This window comes from Sesamum indicum, linkage group LG9, assembly GCF_026168435.1.
Source record: "Sesamum indicum cultivar Baizhima isolate 11 linkage group LG9, ASM2616843v1, whole genome shotgun sequence".
Lineage (NCBI taxonomy): Eukaryota > Viridiplantae > Streptophyta > Magnoliopsida > Lamiales > Pedaliaceae > Sesamum > Sesamum indicum.
The window spans coordinates 2,182,172-2,202,758 of record NC_142665.1 but is presented as its reverse complement, the minus strand read 5'-3'; the positions used below and the strand labels follow the sequence as shown (position 1 = coordinate 2,202,758).

The window sequence follows — 20,587 nt, the reverse complement described above, 5'->3', positions numbered from 1 at the left end:
ACAATATTTATTCTACTATTTAAGTATTAATGTTATTTGTTAGTATACCCAAATTTGTACGACATGAAATTCAAGAAAGTATATGCAACTATTTAAATATCAATGTTATTTGGTTGTTAAAGGTTGGTTGGAGAATAGAGATTGGGGGTTGTTGCTTATGTGCACAGAATGCGGTGTTTTATGCTTCTTAAGGTCGATAAAGGATATGTGTGAGGTAAATTTTGATATTTTATTATTTAAGAATTCTAAAATAATTTTTCAATTCTGAAATATTATGCTTTAAAATTACGTGAAAAATAAGATAAACTAATCAATAATACAACTAACATAGCACGATAATATAAAAAAATAGTAGAAATAAGATGAAATATTTCTTGAAAAGCAAAATAATGGGTACAGGTACAAAATAATAGTTAAAAAAAAGAAGTGAATTAAATGGGGAAGGAGGTGAGGCGTAGAGCGTCCTTGGAGAATTGTAAAGTTGGACAATATAGAATTACAATAAAACAATAAGGGTAGATACATCCAATTAAATTGGAATACATATATCTGTTGGTAACGATAATTAGAACATAATATTTGAAACCTTGGTACATGCATTGAAGAATAAATTGAAATGAGGGTGGTGACATTGATGTTACTGTATCAGGGCCCCCAATATTGAATGTAGATGAAGAGATGCTCACTTGCAATTGCAATTGCAATTTATGGGAGAAGAGGAGTTAATAAGAATCCCAACACTTCACATGTGAGTGTAGGTTGGGATTTGGCTCTTCTACCCTCATTCAACCTTTCTGCATTATTGCTACAACAACTTTATTTTTATTAATTGATTTTAATTGTGGTTGGCAGATAATTGCAGATTGCACATTTAATGTAGTACCAAGCAAGTTTTGGAACTTCATTCCCTTGGGCAGAATGGTAGGATGAGTATGCAGTCCAAACCCACAGAAATTACCATTTCAGTTTATAGATTAAGAAAAGTTTTGAGAAGACAAGCTAAAATAGTTAGGAGAGACAGTGAAAAGGGCAGGGACGCTATTGTCAACCACAAGAGTTGAGTTCATTACGAACAACATCCACTTGGATCAATATTAAACTACAATTCTATGGGTACTTAAATGTGATTCAAGAATGGTGGAGGGGTAGTGTTGTACCATTCTTCTTGTTATTCCTCTGTAAGAGGTTCAGGTTCCCACTTCGTTGTCGTTGTGGCCTTGTCTAGAATTTTTAGACGAAATTCTTTCTTTATCTTTCCAAGTGGAATTACTCCTGATTGTCGCTCGAACCATCGTTTGACATTAATTTTCTCCTCTCTTAGAATTTTCATAAAAAGATTCAATCTTAGATCCTTCAGAATCTAAAATATTAACTTGGAATAACTCGAACTTTCGTTCGATTCCATTCTTAAAGAGTCTCCTCCGTGAGTGGATGAATAACATCTGAATGCAATACAAACAAATATTTCTTCGACAAGCATAGGCTCTAATACCATTCTTGCCAAGCAGGGCATTAGCATGCAATTAGAAATGAATGGGAACTAAATGTGCAAAGTTTTTGAAAGCTATGAGACTAAAATTGTTGGCCCGAAGAGTAAAGGACCAAAAGTAAGAACTACTGCAATCCTTCGAGACCAATTCTGCCTCTTCCCTTTTAAAATATGAAATTTTGGTTTATATATATATTATTCATAATATAATTCAAAATATAAAATATTATTTATTGTATACATACAGGAACAACGTGCCACGACGACTAGTATAATATATATAAACAAAATACAAAATGCAATACCATTTTCACTATATATATATAGATATAGTATACACTATATACAGCCTACTGGATTTTGTGCATTTCCATAGTTGTTTTCCTGTGAAAATTTATTGACGTGGTTACCAAATGCCAGAGTAGAGGAGTGTGGTAAACCCATCACGGCGGAAGTTTCCACTTCTCCAGCTCCCAGAAATACAGAAAATTGAGAGGGCGGCTCCGAGAAAATAAGAATATGGTTTTCCCAATAATAATGATAAAACTGTTACATTAAACGCATCTCATACAAACCAAGAATCCCTGATTTTGCCAGAAACATTCAGATATAGTTATCACTAGCTCACATGCCATGAGAAATGTTTTCTTAGCTTTGTATGAAATGAACTGCTGGCGAAAAAATTTCTACGGCTCCAGGTTAGATACAATTCCTTTTCCTGTTTCCAGGTGTTAGTACCAAACTGCTTACGATGATTAGACTTTTGCCCCCAAAAGTCATAACTCCTGTTTGTTACCTTCTCCAGCAACATTTTTGAACATCCGGAATTGAATGAGTAAATGGGGGTCTCTGCAAAAATGCCCAGCATTGAAAAGTTGATGACTTGGTTGTCTTTGCATTCTCAACGTTTTCTATAATGCAACTTAAGTGGATCTATAATTTAACTTTTGATGTTCTTCTTCTTGCATTTACAAAGAAAAGAATGAGGAGAAGCATCAAGAGACCAGTGATGGATAAGGACACGACTTTCCAAGAAGGGAAGACGTAGAAATTGGGATATGAACTTGTGGAGAGGGCGGTGGCCAGCTTTTCCTGCAAGTAAAAGCATACATGTAGATCCATAACCAGACAATCCTTTTCATGTATTCTAAAGTAGCAACACCAGAAAATCTTCATCACCTATGCCCCAAAAAATACACAAGGACATTTTGAGACACAAATTGCACAACTGGGATAGAAAATATTCAGTTATGTTCTTCCTCTCCTGAGGAAATTAGGATGCATCTATTGTTTGTTAAGTCTAATGCATGGAACTTGGAAGTCCAAGCGCAAATGCCCGGTTCATAAATTTGTATTGACAATAATTTGAGGAAGTGTGAGACTCAGAAGTTGAGAAACCAACAACCTGCTCCACAATTATCTGATTAGCAGGGAGGCAGAGTATGAAACAATATTGCTAGGTTAAGAGTTACAACTACAAAGCCCAAACAGATAAAACACAGTAACATCTTTCCCAATTACAAGGAAACCTCAATTTCGAACTGTCTGCTGCATGAGAAATATTCAACACAGCTTGGGCAAAAATATCTTTCAAGTTCTGCATAAAACTTGAGGGTGCAAATTAGGGTTTCTAAGCTAAGGAAAAGTTCACTGACAAAAGCTCCTTAAGGTATCGCAGTTTTATCTATGAAAATTTGGATGAAGGAATACTATTTTCAAGGATGCATCACATCCCCATCATACTTTTAAGGTGTATTCTATCAATTGAATTCTGAAATCTCTTTGCAGCAAATCCTCCAAACACATGAATCCAAGATTATGCCACAAAATTTAAATCTAGAACTCAAATTTGAGCAAATGATGTTAACTTACAGCATAAACCATGCGCTGTGTCATATGCCCCTGTTGCTCGTTGAAGATGTGTTGAGCATAATTATAGAGCTCTATGTCTAGGCTGTTGAGTGATGCTATCTCCTGGATAACCACCTCAGGAATCTGACGACGAGCCTGGAAATAGTTAAGATAATGATATCAGTGGCAGGCATGAGTGGTAAATCATTATGGTCCATGAAGAGCACTGGAAAATTCACTTTGTGCACAAGATATCAATTCAAGCTTTTACCTCTTTTGTAAAGTTTACAGGAGAAATTCGCTTCAGAGAATTTACACGCCGCTCTGATTGGGAGTTTCTTAAGGATGAAATACAAGACTCATATGCTTCCATTAGTTTCCCAACAGTCAACTGATACAATGGCAGAGGCCTTAGCTAAAAAGTCATAAAGCAAGCAGGCAAGACCCAAATCTCAAATATGGAGAGAAAAAACAAAAGGAGGGATTTGGGACTTACATTGTCACGTGCAATTTCATACTTGCCTGTGGATGAAACATCCTCTAATGTTTGATAAGTGCTGTTGCCCTGTAATCCAGAATAGTAAGAAACTTTCAGAACATTTAATGGTCAAAACACATGCAGGAAAAGAAAACACAGAAACACGCACACACACATACACACACATGAGCTTCTTACTTGATCATTGGCATCAGATATCGTATTAGTAATGGAGCTCTGTTCTGCAACAAAGCAGAATATGGTAAGGGAAACTAGGACTTCATTCAGAAGCAAAGTCATCTCAATGGAAATACAAGAAAACATTACTAGAAAGCTGAATCTATAATCCATTTTATTAATTATACAAGTGGTAGTTGTGTAGTGAAAATGAAAAACAAGATATTATTGCTAGAAGCCACAAGTATAGTCATTGAACCTTATCAAAGTCCCCAATCTAGAAATTTGTGAGCTTGCATAGATACATTATCCCCAAGAATATTAGTTCCGACACAGTACACACTTCTGATATAGTTCACATGAATTACTTCAGACCACTAACCTGAATGATCATTGGTTGCAACTTTTGCACTGGAGCTTGATATTGTGTGCTGAGATATCACCTGTGCACCAACAATGTTTGCGAACATTGTGGCTGATTCTCGGTGGTTCTCAGTGAGTCCAACATAAAGCATGTCCGCCAACCTTTTCTGCAAGATTTACAATTCTCTACCATGAGTGCCATAAAATGACGAAGGGAAAGAACATAATCATGTCTAACATACTGATGGAGACTTTCTCCCACACCTTTGCAACTTCAAGCACATATTCACCAAGGGTGTGATACTTAAGTACGCAATGGCGCACTTCATGTGCTTCCGCAAAATACGAGTTGTTTGTGAGACCTGCAATCTAAGAATTCAGGCATGTATTACTTAAGAGTTCTGAACTGAAAATGAGGAAAGAGAAATACAGAATATTACAATGATGCACTGGTACATCATTGCCTGAAGAATTATCTATACGGCTAATCTTGGAGGATAACTCACTATTATTTCCATGGATGTATTATAATGTGTTTGAATTATCTTTGGCAGATCAAAATCTCCACCTTAATGCACCAACATATGACATTCCATGACAACTAATCTCTGTGAAGATATGGTTTCAAGACAAACCCAAATTCCATCCCATATCACGTAGGTTCAATCTCATTGGTAGTCTTTGTCGATACTCCACCCTCGCACCACGCCAGTTGAGTCTCCGGAATAGAGACCGATGGATTGATTCTTGATTAGGCCTCTGCCAATAATTTTTAAGCCTCAAAATTCTCATGTTTGACTATTTCAACCCCAAGCTCTAGCACTAGCCGCTCTACCAAAAATGTCTATTGCAGCTGGATTCAATGAGGTTGCATGCATGCAATAGATGACACAATAGACAACGTGCCAATTTATGTGCTTCCTTCCTCATATACCTCGATCTATACACAGCAAATACGATTATTCATGGGTCTCAAATCTTTCTAGATACCACTGCATATTATTGCGCTAGGACATGGACAAAATAATTAAACTATCTTTTCAAGAAGCATTACAGAAAAGCATCATATAGTAAGATTTATGTTACATTTGTTTTTTGGATTTTATTAAAGTAAATACTAAAGAAAATATTTTTCTCTCTTCAAGTGATAGTTCCTTATGCTTTATTCCTTTAACTTTTTTGTTCTCCTCTTCTACTTTTAAACACAATCAAGAGTTAGAGCGGCATAGACAAAATACATGGGTCCAGATGAAAAGTTCTTCATAACTCAACAGCAGTCAAAAAGGAACTTCACACACGCGCACAGCCAATAACCTTCTAAATTTTTCTAATTCCTAGTTTGTAAAGCAGCAACAACAGCAGTAGTTAACTTGAGATTCTATTCAATGCTGAGGTGAAATTCGGACAATCCAACTAGAGAACAAGTTTAATAAATTAACGAATGTGGGCAGAAATTTTCCAGAATCTATCAGGACAATGCTTATTGATTCTAAATGAGATGAAGTAACATCAGCTATTCCATTCATTCACTTATCGTTCATTCACTTCAAATGAAGTCCCTCCTATACCAGTAGAAAACCCATATCATTATTTGCATCTTATGCTACTGAAACAAGCAAAGGACCCCTTGTTGAAATTTTATACCGGCTCCTTATCCAAGATTCAAGTGCCTAAATGCCATGCACCAAAAACAGAGAAGGTACTAGAAAAAGTCATGCAGGCAGTGCCCTTCTTTTGCTCTGGTTTGAAAAGAAACCAAGGTTCAACTAGTGAGTCAAAACTTTGAATCTGGCAGCGGTTCACAATGAAGATTTGGAATAAGCATTTGTTCAGGCATTTTTCTCTGATTTCTTCTTAATGAAGAGCAAGACGGTGAACCAGCATCGATTGTACACTTTCTAAAGCAAACCTTTTCAGAACACCATACTATTAACTGAAATAACCATAAAATACAGAAAAGTTTAAAGCACAATGCAAATACCTGGAAGGTGGCCCCATTGTGGACAATGTCTAACGCAATCGGGTGATGAATGTACTCACGTAGAGGCATCAAGATGTCTTCAACGTCATATGAGCTATTCGCCACTAAATGAAGTTGCCCTCTAAGTTTTCTAGCATCCCTCTGCAATAAGATGCACGACAGATTGTTAGATAGTTCATCCGATGCACAACATCATCTCAAATATACCAATGTTTTTTTCAGGATGAGATGGCAGAAGAAGATTTCAATATACAATGTGATTTTTAAATCCCAAATCTTGTTCTGTCTGCAACTGTAAAAGCAATAACAATGATCATCTTCCCTGAAGTACACAATTCAAAGGCATTGTTTCAATCCCAAGTCATGCAGCAGATGGTCATTATTAACAGAAAATGTACATGAGTAACTACTGTTATGCATGTATCCTGGAACAGGAAGTAAATGATTTCAAACTTTCAATTTATATCAATTTTACAAGCACCACAAAAAGTACAACATAGCAAATATTCATTTCATGCACAAAATCTTGATTTTCAGCAGAACCTTCATTCTCTGATTGAGGAGGATATTTTATAGAAGATATAACTACAGGGCAAAGTCAACTCTCAGCAGGGCAATGGCTGAAGCATTTTTTTAAGTTCATATCAGACAACATATTAATCTATCAAAAACTGATGCAGATTGGTTAGAATATTGACATGAACCTAGATAAGGACAGCACTAATAGCAATGCAACAGCCATGAGGATGAATCTTATTTCTCAAGAGCCGTCATATGAAAAAGTTCAAAAATGAATTGTATGAAAGTCATGCATCCTCTGGCGGGTGGTTGGGCGGGATGGGGGGGGGGGTTTCAAATTGAGAAGCCATAACATTGGGAGAGGATGTATGGGTGCAAGGGAAATATACGCGACAAGACGATAGACTAATAAGATATTAAGAAACAAATGGCAAACAACATTTATGCAACAATGGAGTATATATGACTTAATTTAGTAGGTTTGAGATTTTTTTTCTTCTTTTTGCTTGCTGTCGGGGTGGGGATTGTTGGAGGTTGGAGAACAAATATGTTGCACTAAAAAGCCAAAATTTCAACCAAGGAGGCTTTCAATAATAGTAGCTGAACATACTCGGGCAAATAGATCTTCTCTCATCCAAGGAACCAAATATTTCCATGGCCAGATATCCAGTGTGCTTACTCCAGACGTCTTACGACGACGCTGGGCCATTCTTGCCATTCTTGCAACAGATGTTAAGTTAGGATGAATTAAAAACCTAGCGGCCACCTCCACAGAAAACTCGTAAGTGCTAAAAACACGGTCAATAGGGTTTCTAAGTATCGTCACCACTGAAGTTTTCTCCTTGGGAAGCTTGGACATCATGCTATAGTCATCATGGGTACTCAATAACCGACAATTTGGTTTTCTGTGAGATCAAAAACAAAATTTCATATGTTAGATATCTGTGAAATGTATCTAGAAACACAATACAACTTCTTCATAAGATGATAAACAATTTTAATATTACAGGTGAAGCTATTTCATAGTATCTTCTCTTAGAGCATTTTTCAATCTCTCATCACGCATTGTCTAACAAGAGGAGAGAATCGAAAGCAAATATGTACACCATAACGTAATAATTATAAAAGGCCACAGCCTACAGCTTGGACCAACTCGTATAATGAACTGAGAGTTAGCTATTGAAACAGTCTTTTCATTTCTGATTACGTTTAAAAGAGTAAACTATTTTAGACAATGTATAAATTCAATAGTTCCAGCAACAAACTCTCTGTAGAATCGCCTTCAATTGACTAGTTCTCATACCCCAATTCTATCGATTGGAAAACTCATTTTAAACAAGTCATTCCCAATTCTATGATTCCAAAAGCTAATCCCTAAACAACTCTCAAAGGCTAATTCTGCCAATGGTAATACTAAACTTCATAACTAAATGGTAATCCGCAAAGAGTAGCAAAGCACACCATAGTCATACTACCGAAATTTTTTATCATGATAACTATATTGTACCAGGTCTTGGGACTTCTCGAGATAGCTAACATTTACAAACAATCAAATACCAGACTAGGAACACCCGGTGAGCCTATATCTCCAACCCTTACTACCAATGCCCCTAATCAACTACAATCAAATTGTTCAAAAAGGAGCATAAATTATTTAAGAATATACCCATTAGCTCATTTCGTCACGGGTGATTTGTTGCAAAACTTTATTTCATTAAACTAAGTCAAAATTAATGATTCTCATTCACAAACAGGGTAAGGACAAATGAATTACCTTGGGTTAACTCTTAACTTATCATAAGACCGTGGACACTCCTGGGAGTTTGAGTACAGCTTCTTCAAGAAACTGAGTATAGAAAATTGAAGAAAAAGAGCAAAAAGCATCAGTAACTCAGGAAGACAAATAGTAAAGTAAATGTCAGAACAAGTTTACAGATACGACTCGTTGTTCTTTCTTTTGTGAGTGAGGCACAAATTGTTATAGCACAAACAAAAATAAATCAAAGTTACCAGTGGAAATATGTTCTTCCTCCTGTCCGAGGTACATGGAGGAAAAAGAGCAAATCACGCAAATCATGCTTATCGTCTTTAACTTCGGAGTCAAGCGAAGAAGATGCCCAGTTCTTGACAATATTTTGACACTGGCTATAGCCATCATCAGCCTCAGATGCCTTTATTATGACAGGAACTGAAAGGAGGAATTAAAGACGAAACATTATTGACAGAACCTCATTTTGACCGAAGAAAGATGAAAGATGTGCACCCACCCCATGTTTCTGAACATTTCAATTTGTTCCAAAAATGATTTTCAACACCAGAACTCATGCATCGCCCTAATATTTCATGCAAATAAGGTAGGAGAAGATAATGCAAAGACTGCATCTTCCTAAGTTGGTCATTGATTTTTCTTGTCCACATGGCATCAACTTTCCAATCAGTTTAATCATCAATTCACTAAATAAAAAGAGCAACAAAGAAATAAAACTAATCAGTGGTGACCTAGAAGCAATAGTTCTTGGGCCCCTCTCTTAAACAATAGTTCAAAAGGAAAGAGTGCTTTCACAAGAGAAAACCAATCACCACAAAGCAGGAGCACACTGCCGATAAATGTTATAGTAGAATCGAAAACATGCTGGAGGAACTAAACTAGAATTTTTTTTATGTCAAATAAGCCAAACCAAAACAACAAAGAAAAGAAAGAAGCTGTTTTCAATGGAGCAAGAAGAAAACATACCAGATAGAAGAAGCACCAGAATCAGCCCCAACATTAAATGCATTATCTTGCACATGATTGCCACCTCTCCGATAAACAAAAGCGTCAAAAGACCTGCTAAAATTAGAAAACAATAAGATAAATCCTTATCACATATTCAAACAACTTGCGATCAAAGCAATCATCAAAACAAAAACGCAAAGCTGAAACCTTAAACGGGGAATCCAGAACACATGACAACTATCAAACACCTTACGCACATTAAAATCCCCTTTGGGAACATATGCATACATACAGATAAGAAAGAAAGAAAGAAAAAGATAGCCTACATGTATAGAGTACCGAAATCTCGTGCTCATAAATTCCCACAACCGTGTAGGGTTTCGGCCAGACAAACTTCACGATCAGAACAAAGGGGGGTCCCACACCTCCTCGTCCCCCTCCTTTTCTGCCCCTCCGATCGGTGAAGTTTCTGGGCCAAACCCTTCAAGCTTTCCCGTTCAAATTTCGCCCGAAATTCACAAGAAGCCCAGAATTCTCGCGGTTACTGCCATTCAAGCGGAACAACGGGTGGGAAAGAATGGTAAAGCGACAAAGTACGAGCGAAGGTCAAAGCTCCGTAGGGGTACAATCGGAAATGGAAATGCGTGCGGTTCGCGGAGAAAGCGGAGGAGTTGTAGTCAATATCTGGTCACTAGAAGGAATTCAAGAAAAAGGGAAAACAAAATACGAAAACACCCCTGCCTTTTGTTGTGTTGTGTTGTGTTCTCGAGGGTTGACCTATTGAATTTTGGTCTATTAGCACAATGAAAGAGTGGACCCCACACCCACCTCCTTCCTGTTGGCAATATTGCAATTTTTATCCTCTAAATTTGTCTAATTTCAGTTTTTAGTCATTTATATTCTTCTAGTGTTACAGTGTAGTAATTATCAGTTCTATAATGTTAGTCTATATTACATAATTTTCATATATAGTATACATATCTAATTATTAATTATTTAAAAATATTTTTCTAAATCCAGAGTAATTTTATTTATCTGTATGTATGTATTTCATCCAGAATTTAATAAATATTTACTAATGTTGACTGAATTTAATGAATTTTTTATTTCGATCCTAATACTTATTTTTTTCCATTTTGATATATACAATGTATAAAGTATTTATTTCGCCAAAATTTCATAAAATATTGTTGAATTTGGTCTTGAGTCCCACAAGTACATTAGCAATTAAGCTCAATATTCACTTGATAAAGTATTAAATGTCCGTCATAACAAACGACAATACATTTAACATAAAGTGGTAATTTCACATAAGTATTTAATATTATAAATACATTTTAACCAAAATGTTGAATCTTATAAAATCATATCCTTAAAGAAAGGAGTTAATTGAGGCATTTTTAAGGATACAAAAACCAAATAATGCAACTAAAAATACCAAGACGCAAGAGATAAAGAAATTAAGTCAGAGTGTAGGGGATAAATTTATCCAGAAAAAAGGGTAGAGGGGGTAAAGTCAAAATTACACTAAATAAAATGATTTAGTCTTTGTTTGGTTTAATGAGAGGAAAGGAACCGAGAGAGGGAAGAACAAAAAAAGAATAATACTTTTATTTTAAGTTATTTGATGTGATCAAAAGTGAAGTAAATTTCAAATATTTTAAGTTTTTATATACATCTAATTTTACTTCCCAACTTCGTTTATTTCTCCTTAACCAAATATGAGATTTTTTAGTGTACATCTGATCTCATTTCCAGTTTTTTTATACATTTCATTTTCAACTCAAAGCAGACAACCTCGATAGGATGGCTAATATGTTATCCTTGTTTGCCACTTCCCCAAAATCCCAAAGACATCTCCCGGGGGGGAAAATTCCAATTTGATGTCAACAACAGCGTATCGATATTGACTTTTATCACTTCGGATCCAACATTCCATTTGATGCTTCACTTATTCCATAGCAACGGATCTTACATATACTAATTGTTCAAGAAAATACATACTGCAAGGTACTAACAAACACTGGAAACAAGCTTTATGGATTTATCAGTGTTACACTACCTTCACCCTCTAGCTGTAAGAGTACGCCCTTTAACCAAGGATAAAGGCCTCTGGTTTTTTAAAAGCAATGCAAAAACCTAAATACCAACATGCTATACGACCTTACTTTAACATGATCTAAAACCAATCCACTATTTTGTTGCCCTGCAGCCATGATACTATAGCTTGTCCTGCGCGGAACAGCTTTGACATGACTGTTTCTTGTCCGTAGAGAGATTGGATGGTATTCATTTTCACCTTCCAAATGCCTCCGACAGATGATTCAGTGCAAGCAGATGGCGGGTCAGTTCCTTTATATGCTTTGCAGATATAGCTTATGAAGTCTCGGTAGTCCTACAGCAACAAAAAGAACATCATGCTAAGAAATGGTGAAGTGAAAACCAAACATCTCATGTCAGGAACTCTATACAGTAATCAAGTGAATCTTAATTCCAACATGTTGCTATTCTATACAGAGTCAGAGAACATCGTTTATTATGTCTGGGCATACACTCGTGTGCAATGTGAATAATCTCATAATTCTTCAGATTTGATAAGAGCATAATATGAAAAGTGGATCAAGGAATTGCTGGATAAAGAAGCACTAGAATTAAGAACTGCCTTAATTTTATTAACTTCAGAGTCATTTTCCATCATAATGCTTGGAATGGAAAGAATAGAAGATACTAACATCATAAAGTGGTTGTCCGTCCACAACGACCCATGGTACATATCTATGAGGTGGGTCAAGTGCATTTGTTTCAGCCGCATATTTTAGTTCAAGCTGCACAATAGTTTGAATTGTATTAGTTGAATGCAGAAAATGCCTAGTCAATACACAATTATATGATATACGAAAGCGTGGAGGACAATAGGAAGCATATGCGCAGCTAAATTGCAGCAAACAACTGACATTAAAATGAATCTAAATTATATACCCCTCCAAAAACGATTTCCATGTATTAGATATTGGAATTCTGAAAACATTTTTCAAAAACTTCCCAGCATCATGCTTCACTCTAATGGTTTAGTAAGTAATATTGATAGCTACACAAGAATAAAATGATGGTTAATTGACTCGATTTTTTAACTAACCTTCATGAGTAATGAAAATCATTATACACGTTTCTTGTGTAATTTATTCAAGGACTGAAACCTACAAGTCATACGTATATCAACTATTTAGAGATTACGTACTCCATGATAAATGAACTATCACTATAAATTGTAAAACAACAGATATAATACTCACATAAAACTATATCCACCAGAAGTAAAATTAATCCACAGCAGAACAGCACTAAATGCAAAATTGGAATTATTAATCAGTAAAGCTAACCTCTCTTCCACGCTCACCGCTATAACAATCAGCCACAGGAGAGGCATCCAAACCCAATTTCTCGAAACATGTGTCCCAATGGGTATAGTTGTGATGGTATACAAGACTTTCAACACAATAGACAAAGGGGAAATAAACCTTCTGCATCAGGAGTTGGAAATAACACAATAATAAGACATCAGAACACAATCATATTCTTGAAAAAAATATCAGATAGAAATTGGTCCATATCAAAACCACATTCACCACTTTTCTTATGTTCAAAATCAAGAGAGTTGTCATAGAACAGTTGTTTTGAATCCCAACAAGTGATACTAACCACATCAGGCCAGACATCAATAGCACATGCCTCCACAGTGTTCAATAAGCATTCATTTGGGCCGTGCTGCAGCCATAGGAAAATTAATTAGTTGTAGTCTATATAAAACTGTAAAAATCACAAAGTTCATTCTGTGGGCAATGTTTGTTTAACATACACCTAAATCAAGAAGTTTAGCAAAAAAAATTTATATGCATAACCTGGCACTTAAAGGTATGGTTCCCATAAAGTTTGGTATTGCCCCAAGGCACAAGATCGAGATCAACAATATCAATGAGCCCATTAGTGAAGATCCTAGCCAAAGAATCAATGATGAAACTGGCACTGTAAGGACAAAGGCTTTCATAATACAAACCCAGTGCCACTTTGTTGCAGGAAATGGGAGACATCAACAATGTCAAAACTAGCAAGTGAAACAGCAGGAGGCCTTTCATGGGGGAGTACGGTAAAGCCATTGCAAAGCAAAAGAAAACTTGTGGTTTATGAATTTATAGAAATTCCCAGCTACTTTTATAGCTGAACAAGAATTGCAAAAAAGATGTGTTCCTTTAGCTCCGTGGCAACGTATCACCACTCCACACGCCACTACTCCAACTCCTGTTGGACCAACAACAACAGCGAATAGTCCAAACTTCTTGTGTATCCATTTTTATAATCCTCTGTGATTTTTCTCTCTCATAAGTGAATTGCATTCACTGGGACCAGCTCGCACAAACACGAATCCAATCCTCGTTAAAGAAAATCGCCACTCGTGTAGTAAGAACCAAACAAGAAAGGCCGCTTTTTTGAAACATAATACGGAAACAAAGACAGCGCTCCACTAAGAAACCAAGCACCAAAAATTGAAAGAACCGATAACCATATAGTGAAACACAGAGAGACCAACAACGAAAAACAAAGAAAAAGAGAAATTGGGGACCCGAGCCCGGTACTCGGACTAACCGACCGACCCGAGAAGAGGCGAAATTAAAATGAAGATGAGAAGCAATACCTGGCAGGTGATGGTGCCATTAGGCCTGATTTTAGCGTTGCCGTAGGGGACGAGCTTGAAATCGGTGATGGAGATGAGGTCAGAATCGAAGAGCTTGTAGAGGTAGTTGACGATGAGGTTGGAACAGTAAGGGCAGAGACTCTCGTAGTAGACATCGAAGCTGACCTTATCGCCGGAGTCAACGGCAGCAGAAGCGGGGATGAGGAAAAGAATCAAGAGTAATCGAAGAGCATCCATGGCGGAGGATTTCAGTGCTGGATTTGGTGCTTCTGCTGTTGGGATTTGGCTACACCCTTGAGGTTTGGAGATTCTGTGTGGTTTGAATGTGATTTAGATGTTTATTGGTTAAGCCTTTCCTAATCATACATTACACACACACACACACACAGTTGAATATCTATTCTCCTCCGTTATGACTTATGGGAGTGTATGGGATGATGATATTCCTTCTTCCACACAACTTAAGATGTTAATAATAATAATAACTACTTTATCATATAATATTTTTAAAATATTATCAACAAATTTTAATTTAATAATTAAATGCTAAAATTTCATAAGAAATATAATATTAAACGTTTTTGAGTTTCACCGTTGGTATGAATAATTATTTGAGCTTGTTATAATTCATTTTTTTATTATATTTTATAATTTGATTGGTATAGAGGATTATTTTATTGATGTAACAATGATATAATAGTCACTATCCCAAGGCACGGGAGAATTGTATTTTTTGCTAAGTGGGGCTATAAATATTTCATGTGCTAAAATGAATCTATACGTCGCTTGAATGAACGACTTCCACATTCTTATTTTATCATAAATAGATAAATGATAGAATTACTGTTCTTATATAGAAAAATCAAAATACTATATTTCAACGATTTTGTGTACTAATTGACATATTACCTGAATTATCAAATTATACAGGTATCATTTAATTTGTAGGGCAATTGATGTTGAGAGCAATGACACGACAAAAGCTTAGTGGGGACTGGGAGCGCACTTGGACGCAATTTCGCAAAAAATCATTCTGATCAAAGAAAGAATACAAGGGCCCATGGTTCTTGGAGATGTTCTTTTAGTTTGGGAAAAGAAATTTCAAAAATACGTTATGACTCGTCATGCCAAAAACAATTCAAATACTTTATCGTAGTGAATGCTCATTCTAAAATCACACTAACTAATAGCTTGTCAATTTAGGCAGGAAGCTTCTGTCGCACTTTCATGTGATATATTGGTATCAGGAGTTATGGAAGAAAAAAAAGGTGTCTTGTTAAGGAGGCAGGAAGCGTTGTTAATAAACACTAATTTCACATACCACACTCCATAAAGCGTATCATTCCAGATTACAAACCACACAAGCATGCCACACTAGTTTCTAAGAAATATATCCCTTGCTCCTCAGACTCTCAACACCGTCCTTAATAATTTGCTCCATGGAAATAAATTCCATGCCCAAGTCTATTAGCTTCTTGGATGCATCCTTGGACCTTCGTAATCCAGGTTGAGTGTCCTTGGGCAACCTGCAAAGGTACCATCTCGAATAATGCAACTTTATACTTGCAAAGTAGAAGTAACGGGATTTTGGAGCTGCTGCTTACACAAATAACTCAATGTATACTAAGATGATGTATGATGAAACAACAAATGTACTAAAATTGGAATCTGTTCTTCACATGTTGCAAGCAATTGTTCAAAGGAATAAGGAGCATCTTACTTGGGCACATTGTACTCAGGGTAAAGTTCTGCCACCTTAGCAGCAAAATCACCATAGTGGGATATGGCTTCGACGCACAAGTGCCGCCCAGTTGCTGATGTGTTCTCGTATACCAGTAAGTGTGCAAGAGCGACATCTTTAACGTGCACGGATCCCATAAAGAAGTCTTCATACACTTCAGTGCACCCTATATCCAGGGGCAAACCATATGCAAAGTTAGCATGATTCTTATGGTAAGTACATGCGTTTCTTTAAGATATTTCTGGAAAATTTCAATGAAGACAAGCTTTGAGCAATCCAAGCTTTACATAGTCAGGTATGTAAAAAGAGGCACCTCAACGAAAATACATAAAGTCTATGCCTCAAAGTGGATTACCTTGTAGAAGACGAAGAAGCATCTGCATGCTTGCATTTAATGATGGCGGAATAACAGGACCCATCACTGTTCCAGGATTCACCACAACAATGTCCAGACCTTTTTCCTCGGCAAATTCCCAAGCAGCTTTTTCGGCAAGGGTTTTAGAAAGTGGATACCAAATCTAACAGCAAGATGAAATTAAAAAGGATACGACTCCACAGTGGACAGAAGGCAAGGAGACCAATATGCTATAGAGAAGTAGCATACAAGCTAATAGCAGAACTAATTAATTTCGTGTAAAATGGATAAATAGATGAAAAAATAATTCCGGTGTGATTAAAAGTTACAAATTATACTTTTATCAAAACATTGTTTTGATGAAATTTAATCCCAAAAATAAATTACAAGAAAAGATCAAACAGTACAAGGAAATCGTCTTCGCACTCGAAAAGCATATTTGACCTACTCAATGATGGAACGAAAGGGTCATTAGATCATCGATCAAAACAAGTTCACAGCTAAATCGAAATGGTCATTAGATCATTGATCAAAACAAGTTCACAGCTAATCCAATCAGTATAGTTCTCTAACAAAAGGCTATAAATAATTGTTACTGTAGGCTGCAACTTTATCTTACACTGTTGTCTAAGTCAATAACACAATAATTTTGTCCACAGGATAAGATTCAAAGCAATATTTTGTGGCGTGTGCAAATCTCAATTCGCATGCGTAGATTTTATTAATTTTGTGAGAGAACATGCTAAACAAACCATCAATGAATTAATCATGAAGAGAAAAAAGCAGAGTGTAAATGCGGTACCCCCTTGCGCTTGCAGTACTCCTCATCAGTCCAGCAATCTTCGTTCTTAACCACGTCCGCCGGCCAATTAGGGCTGGGGATGATAGCCGAAATCGAAGAGGTGACAACCACACGGCGAACACCAAGCTCTTTGGCTGCCGTCAGTACATTAATGGTGCCTTTAATTGCCGGGTCCAACAGCTCCCGCTAAATACACAGATAGTAAACAACAGTTGGCAAAATAACACAATACATGTATGAGGGAGCTAGGAATTGTTAGGGCATTCACCTCAGGATCGTGGACTTTATCCACAATACAAGGGGAAGCGAGGTGGAAAACGCCGGCGGCGCCGGTGACGGCGGCCACAATGGAGTCGTATTGAAGCAAATCCATCTGGAAGAGACGGAGGCGGGATTCAGCTCCTTCCATGGCTCGCAAATGGTTGGTTTCTTTCTCATCCTCTGATAGGCAAGCAGCAAAAACACAACAGTATTAAGCATGAGCAAAACCAAACTCTTAATAATAGAGGGAGCAGAAGACAAGGAGAGAATGAGGTGAAATTAAGAAAAGGAACCGAGATTCTTGACGGTGGCGTGGACGGTGTAGCCGTGGTGGAGGAGGAGGTGAACAAGGCAGGAGCCAATGTAGCCGCTGCCGCCTGTGACACACACTACTTCTCCTTCTCGCTTGCCCATCCTTGGAGAAAACGCTCTTCTGCAGCAACAACTTCAGTAAATGGATGGCTGTGGCGGTGGTTACTCTGATGCTACTTTGATAATTAGGTGGTGGATATACGGCAACATTATTCTACAAATTAGATCTGATGAAAGAAAATCCAATTTTATTATAATTATAATATATTTATTATATAATTGATCCCTTAATTATATATTAACTACATAATTATATATAATATTTATTGTACAACTAATTCACATCCACCTAAATTTCGATCTGAATTAAGAAGAATTTAATAATACTTGAAATCTTATAATCTATTAGGAATTAGTTAATGAAAAGATTAGATATGGCGGTCAACAAATTGGGAGTCAGCAGTATGTATGTATGTATATTTATTTTTCTAATGTTGAAAATTATTACTTTTCCTGTTTGACTGCGCATTTTAGTTTAAAATTATTTATCTATTTTTATTAGTAGTTAACATCTAAATGCATAAATCAAGTAATCATGAACTGTATTTATTTTTAAAATAAAAAAAAAAGGAAAGAAAAGAAAGAAAAATCTACTAGGACTGACTATATTTCTACACACAGTGCTCCATAAACTTTTCATAGATGCAGGAACTACTGAAAAATTGATATCCTTATGCTGTGGGCCACTAATTTACTATGTACTAAATTCGCATACAATAGTTGTGATGAATGCCAAACAGCATGACATCTCACATTTTCGAATTACACAAAAAAGTTGGTTCCATGTTTCAAGAAAGATATCCTTTGCTCCTCAAACTTTCAACAGAATCCTTAATAATTTGGTCCAAGGGAGTAAATTCCAGACCCAAGTCTATCAGCTTCTTGGATGCGCCCTTGGTCGTTATTGATCCAGCTTGATCATCCTTGGTTGACCTACAAAATGAATCCATGTGACTACTGCATCCAATGATTAGTAGACCCAAATCAGCTGCTTGTCGCACAAAAGAACACTACAATGGGTACTAGGACGGTGCGATAGAAGGAACAAGAACATGAGAACAACAAATAACTGATCTGAGAACATAGTCTGATGTTATGTTCCAGATATGAGAATCACATAGTGTAACAATGTCTTCAAATTTTGCAGGCATTCCAACAATGAAAGTGGAGCATCCTACCTGGGCACCTTGTACTCAGGGTAAAGTTCTGCCAGCTTAGCAGCAAAGTCATCATACTGAGATAAAGACTCGACACACAAGTGCCTCCCTTTGGCCGATGTATTTTCATATACCAGTACGTGTGCAAGAGCCACGTCTTTAACGTGCACAAATGCCATAAAGAATTCTACAGGCTGTTCAGTGCCTACACCCAAAAGCAAAATTGATGAGCAAGATCGGCATGAATCTCATCATAAGCATTAATGCAGCACTTCTGTAAGTTAAATTTGTGGAAATATATTAACACAAGCTCCTAGCAAAGCATTCATCTCCCTGGATTTTGATCACATGGCAGCTGAAAGCTGATGGTATTAAGCTTGACTAACTTTAGCATGTATCAAGATTTAGAAACTCTATACAAGATTTAATGTCTGAAATTGCATTACCCTGAAGAATTTGGAGATTTATCTGCATGCTTGCATTTATAGCTGGGGGGATAATAGGACCCAACGCGGTTCCAGGATGCACCACGACGATATCCAGATCGTTTTCCTTAGCAAACTTCCATGCAGCTCTTTCAGCCAGAGCTTTAGAAAGTGGATACCAGAGCTAACAGCAAAACGAAATCTCAAAGGTATATAATGTCATAATAGGCAGATGGTAAACATACAACCCCCTAATAAGAAGTAGAATACAAGCATTATAAGTTCCATGATCCACATTTTGGTTAGTTCACCACAAGAAAATATAACAAAATCTAATGGATTGGGCTAATTGTTAGACAACCATTAAAATTAAGGGTATTGATAAGTTTTCAAATACGAATTTGCAATAATCGAAGAAATGTCATACCCCGTTCTGCTTGCAGTATTCCTCATCAACCCAGCAATTTTCATCCTTAGCCATATCAGGCAAATTACGAGGGCTGGTAGCCATGGCCGATATTGAAGAGGTGACAACCACGCGCCGAACCCCAACCGCTTTGGCTGCAGTCAGTACGTTAATAGTTCCCTTAACTGCCGGATCCAACAGCTCCCGCTGGATCCACCGATAATTGCATAATTAGCATACAAATACAGTTAATTTGCTCAAACAAACATGGAATGAATAGAGAGGGCAAGCACCTGGGGATCATCAACTTCAACGACAACGCAAGGGGAAGCCACGTGGAATACTCCAGTGGCCCCGGTGAAGGCGGCGACGATGGAATCATAGTCAAGCAAATCCATCTGGAAAAGACGGAGGCGGGATTCAGCTCCTTCCATGGCTTCCAAGTGTTTGGTCTCTTTCTCATCCCCTAACAATTAAAGAAGCAAAGCCAGAACATTAACTACAAGCAGCAAGAGGTTGTTGAGTGAGAGTAAATGAAGAGAGAAATGGAACCGAGATTCTTGACGGTGGCGTGGACGGTGTAGCCTCGGCGGAGAAGAAGGTGAACGAGGCAGGAGCCGATGAAGCCGCTGCCGCCAGTGACGCAAACCACTTCTCCTTCTCTCTTTGCCTCCATTATCACCAGCTGCTTCGCTTCACAAAGTCTTGTACCCACAGCAGATGTTCGTATATTTTCAGGACGTAAATGTTGACTTGGCATAATGATTTAGATTAGATATTTATCTTTAGGCACCGGGTGGGGTC

At 37.0% G+C, this 20,587-nt stretch overlaps 4 protein-coding genes across 8 annotated transcripts; all 4 read right to left on the bottom strand.

The window, feature by feature from the left end:
• Nucleotides 1-2,001: 2,001 nt before the first annotated feature.
• On the bottom strand, nt 2,002-10,299 carry LOC105170288 (protein-tyrosine sulfotransferase). 4 transcript variants are annotated; one of them, XM_011090983.3, is made up of 13 exons: nt 9,901-10,296; nt 9,593-9,685; nt 8,869-9,046; nt 8,633-8,704; nt 7,469-7,763; nt 6,340-6,480; nt 4,623-4,727; nt 4,378-4,525; nt 4,017-4,060; nt 3,837-3,905; nt 3,612-3,731; nt 3,362-3,496; nt 2,002-2,338 (listed from the first exon to the last, which is right to left on the bottom strand). In XM_011090983.3, the coding sequence occupies exons 2-13, from the start codon at nt 9,645-9,647 to the stop codon at nt 2,282-2,284; spliced, it is 1,419 nt and encodes a 472-aa protein (XP_011089285.1). In that variant the 5' UTR covers nt 9,648-9,685; nt 9,901-10,296; the 3' UTR covers nt 2,002-2,281. The 4 variants fall into 4 exon arrangements, with proteins under 4 accessions (XP_011089285.1, XP_011089282.1, XP_020552566.1 ...); XM_011090980.3 differs by having other exon boundaries at nt 2,002-2,581; nt 9,593-9,688; nt 9,901-10,289; XM_020696907.2 differs by having other exon boundaries at nt 2,002-2,581; nt 9,901-10,289.
• A 1,208-nt stretch (nt 10,300-11,507) lies between these two features.
• LOC105170286 (gamma-interferon-responsive lysosomal thiol protein) lies at nt 11,508-14,694 on the bottom strand. 2 transcript variants are annotated; one of them, XM_011090978.3, is made up of 5 exons: nt 14,265-14,694; nt 13,274-13,339; nt 12,955-13,095; nt 12,307-12,399; nt 11,508-11,969 (listed from the first exon to the last, which is right to left on the bottom strand). In XM_011090978.3, the coding sequence occupies exons 1-5, from the start codon at nt 14,499-14,501 to the stop codon at nt 11,754-11,756; spliced, it is 753 nt and encodes a 250-aa protein (XP_011089280.1). In that variant the 5' UTR covers nt 14,502-14,694; the 3' UTR covers nt 11,508-11,753. The 2 variants fall into 2 exon arrangements, with proteins under 2 accessions (XP_011089280.1, XP_011089279.1); XM_011090977.3 differs by lacking the exon at nt 14,265-14,694 and adding an exon at nt 13,474-13,766.
• Nucleotides 14,695-15,558: 864 nt separating this feature from the next.
• On the bottom strand, nt 15,559-17,946 carry LOC105170287 (cinnamoyl-CoA reductase 1). The gene is made up of 6 exons (XM_011090979.3): nt 17,717-17,946; nt 17,431-17,603; nt 17,163-17,348; nt 16,361-16,523; nt 15,985-16,171; nt 15,559-15,790 (listed from the first exon to the last, which is right to left on the bottom strand). The coding sequence occupies exons 1-6, from the start codon at nt 17,835-17,837 to the stop codon at nt 15,646-15,648; spliced, it is 975 nt and encodes a 324-aa protein (XP_011089281.2). The 5' UTR covers nt 17,838-17,946; the 3' UTR covers nt 15,559-15,645.
• A 457-nt stretch (nt 17,947-18,403) lies between these two features.
• Nucleotides 18,404-20,544, bottom strand: LOC105170285 (cinnamoyl-CoA reductase CAD2). The gene is made up of 6 exons (XM_011090976.3): nt 20,336-20,544; nt 20,077-20,249; nt 19,805-19,990; nt 19,399-19,561; nt 18,974-19,157; nt 18,404-18,728 (listed from the first exon to the last, which is right to left on the bottom strand). The coding sequence occupies exons 1-6, from the start codon at nt 20,541-20,543 to the stop codon at nt 18,584-18,586; spliced, it is 1,059 nt and encodes a 352-aa protein (XP_011089278.3). The 5' UTR covers nt 20,544; the 3' UTR covers nt 18,404-18,583.
• Between the last annotated feature and the right edge of the window lie 43 nt (nt 20,545-20,587).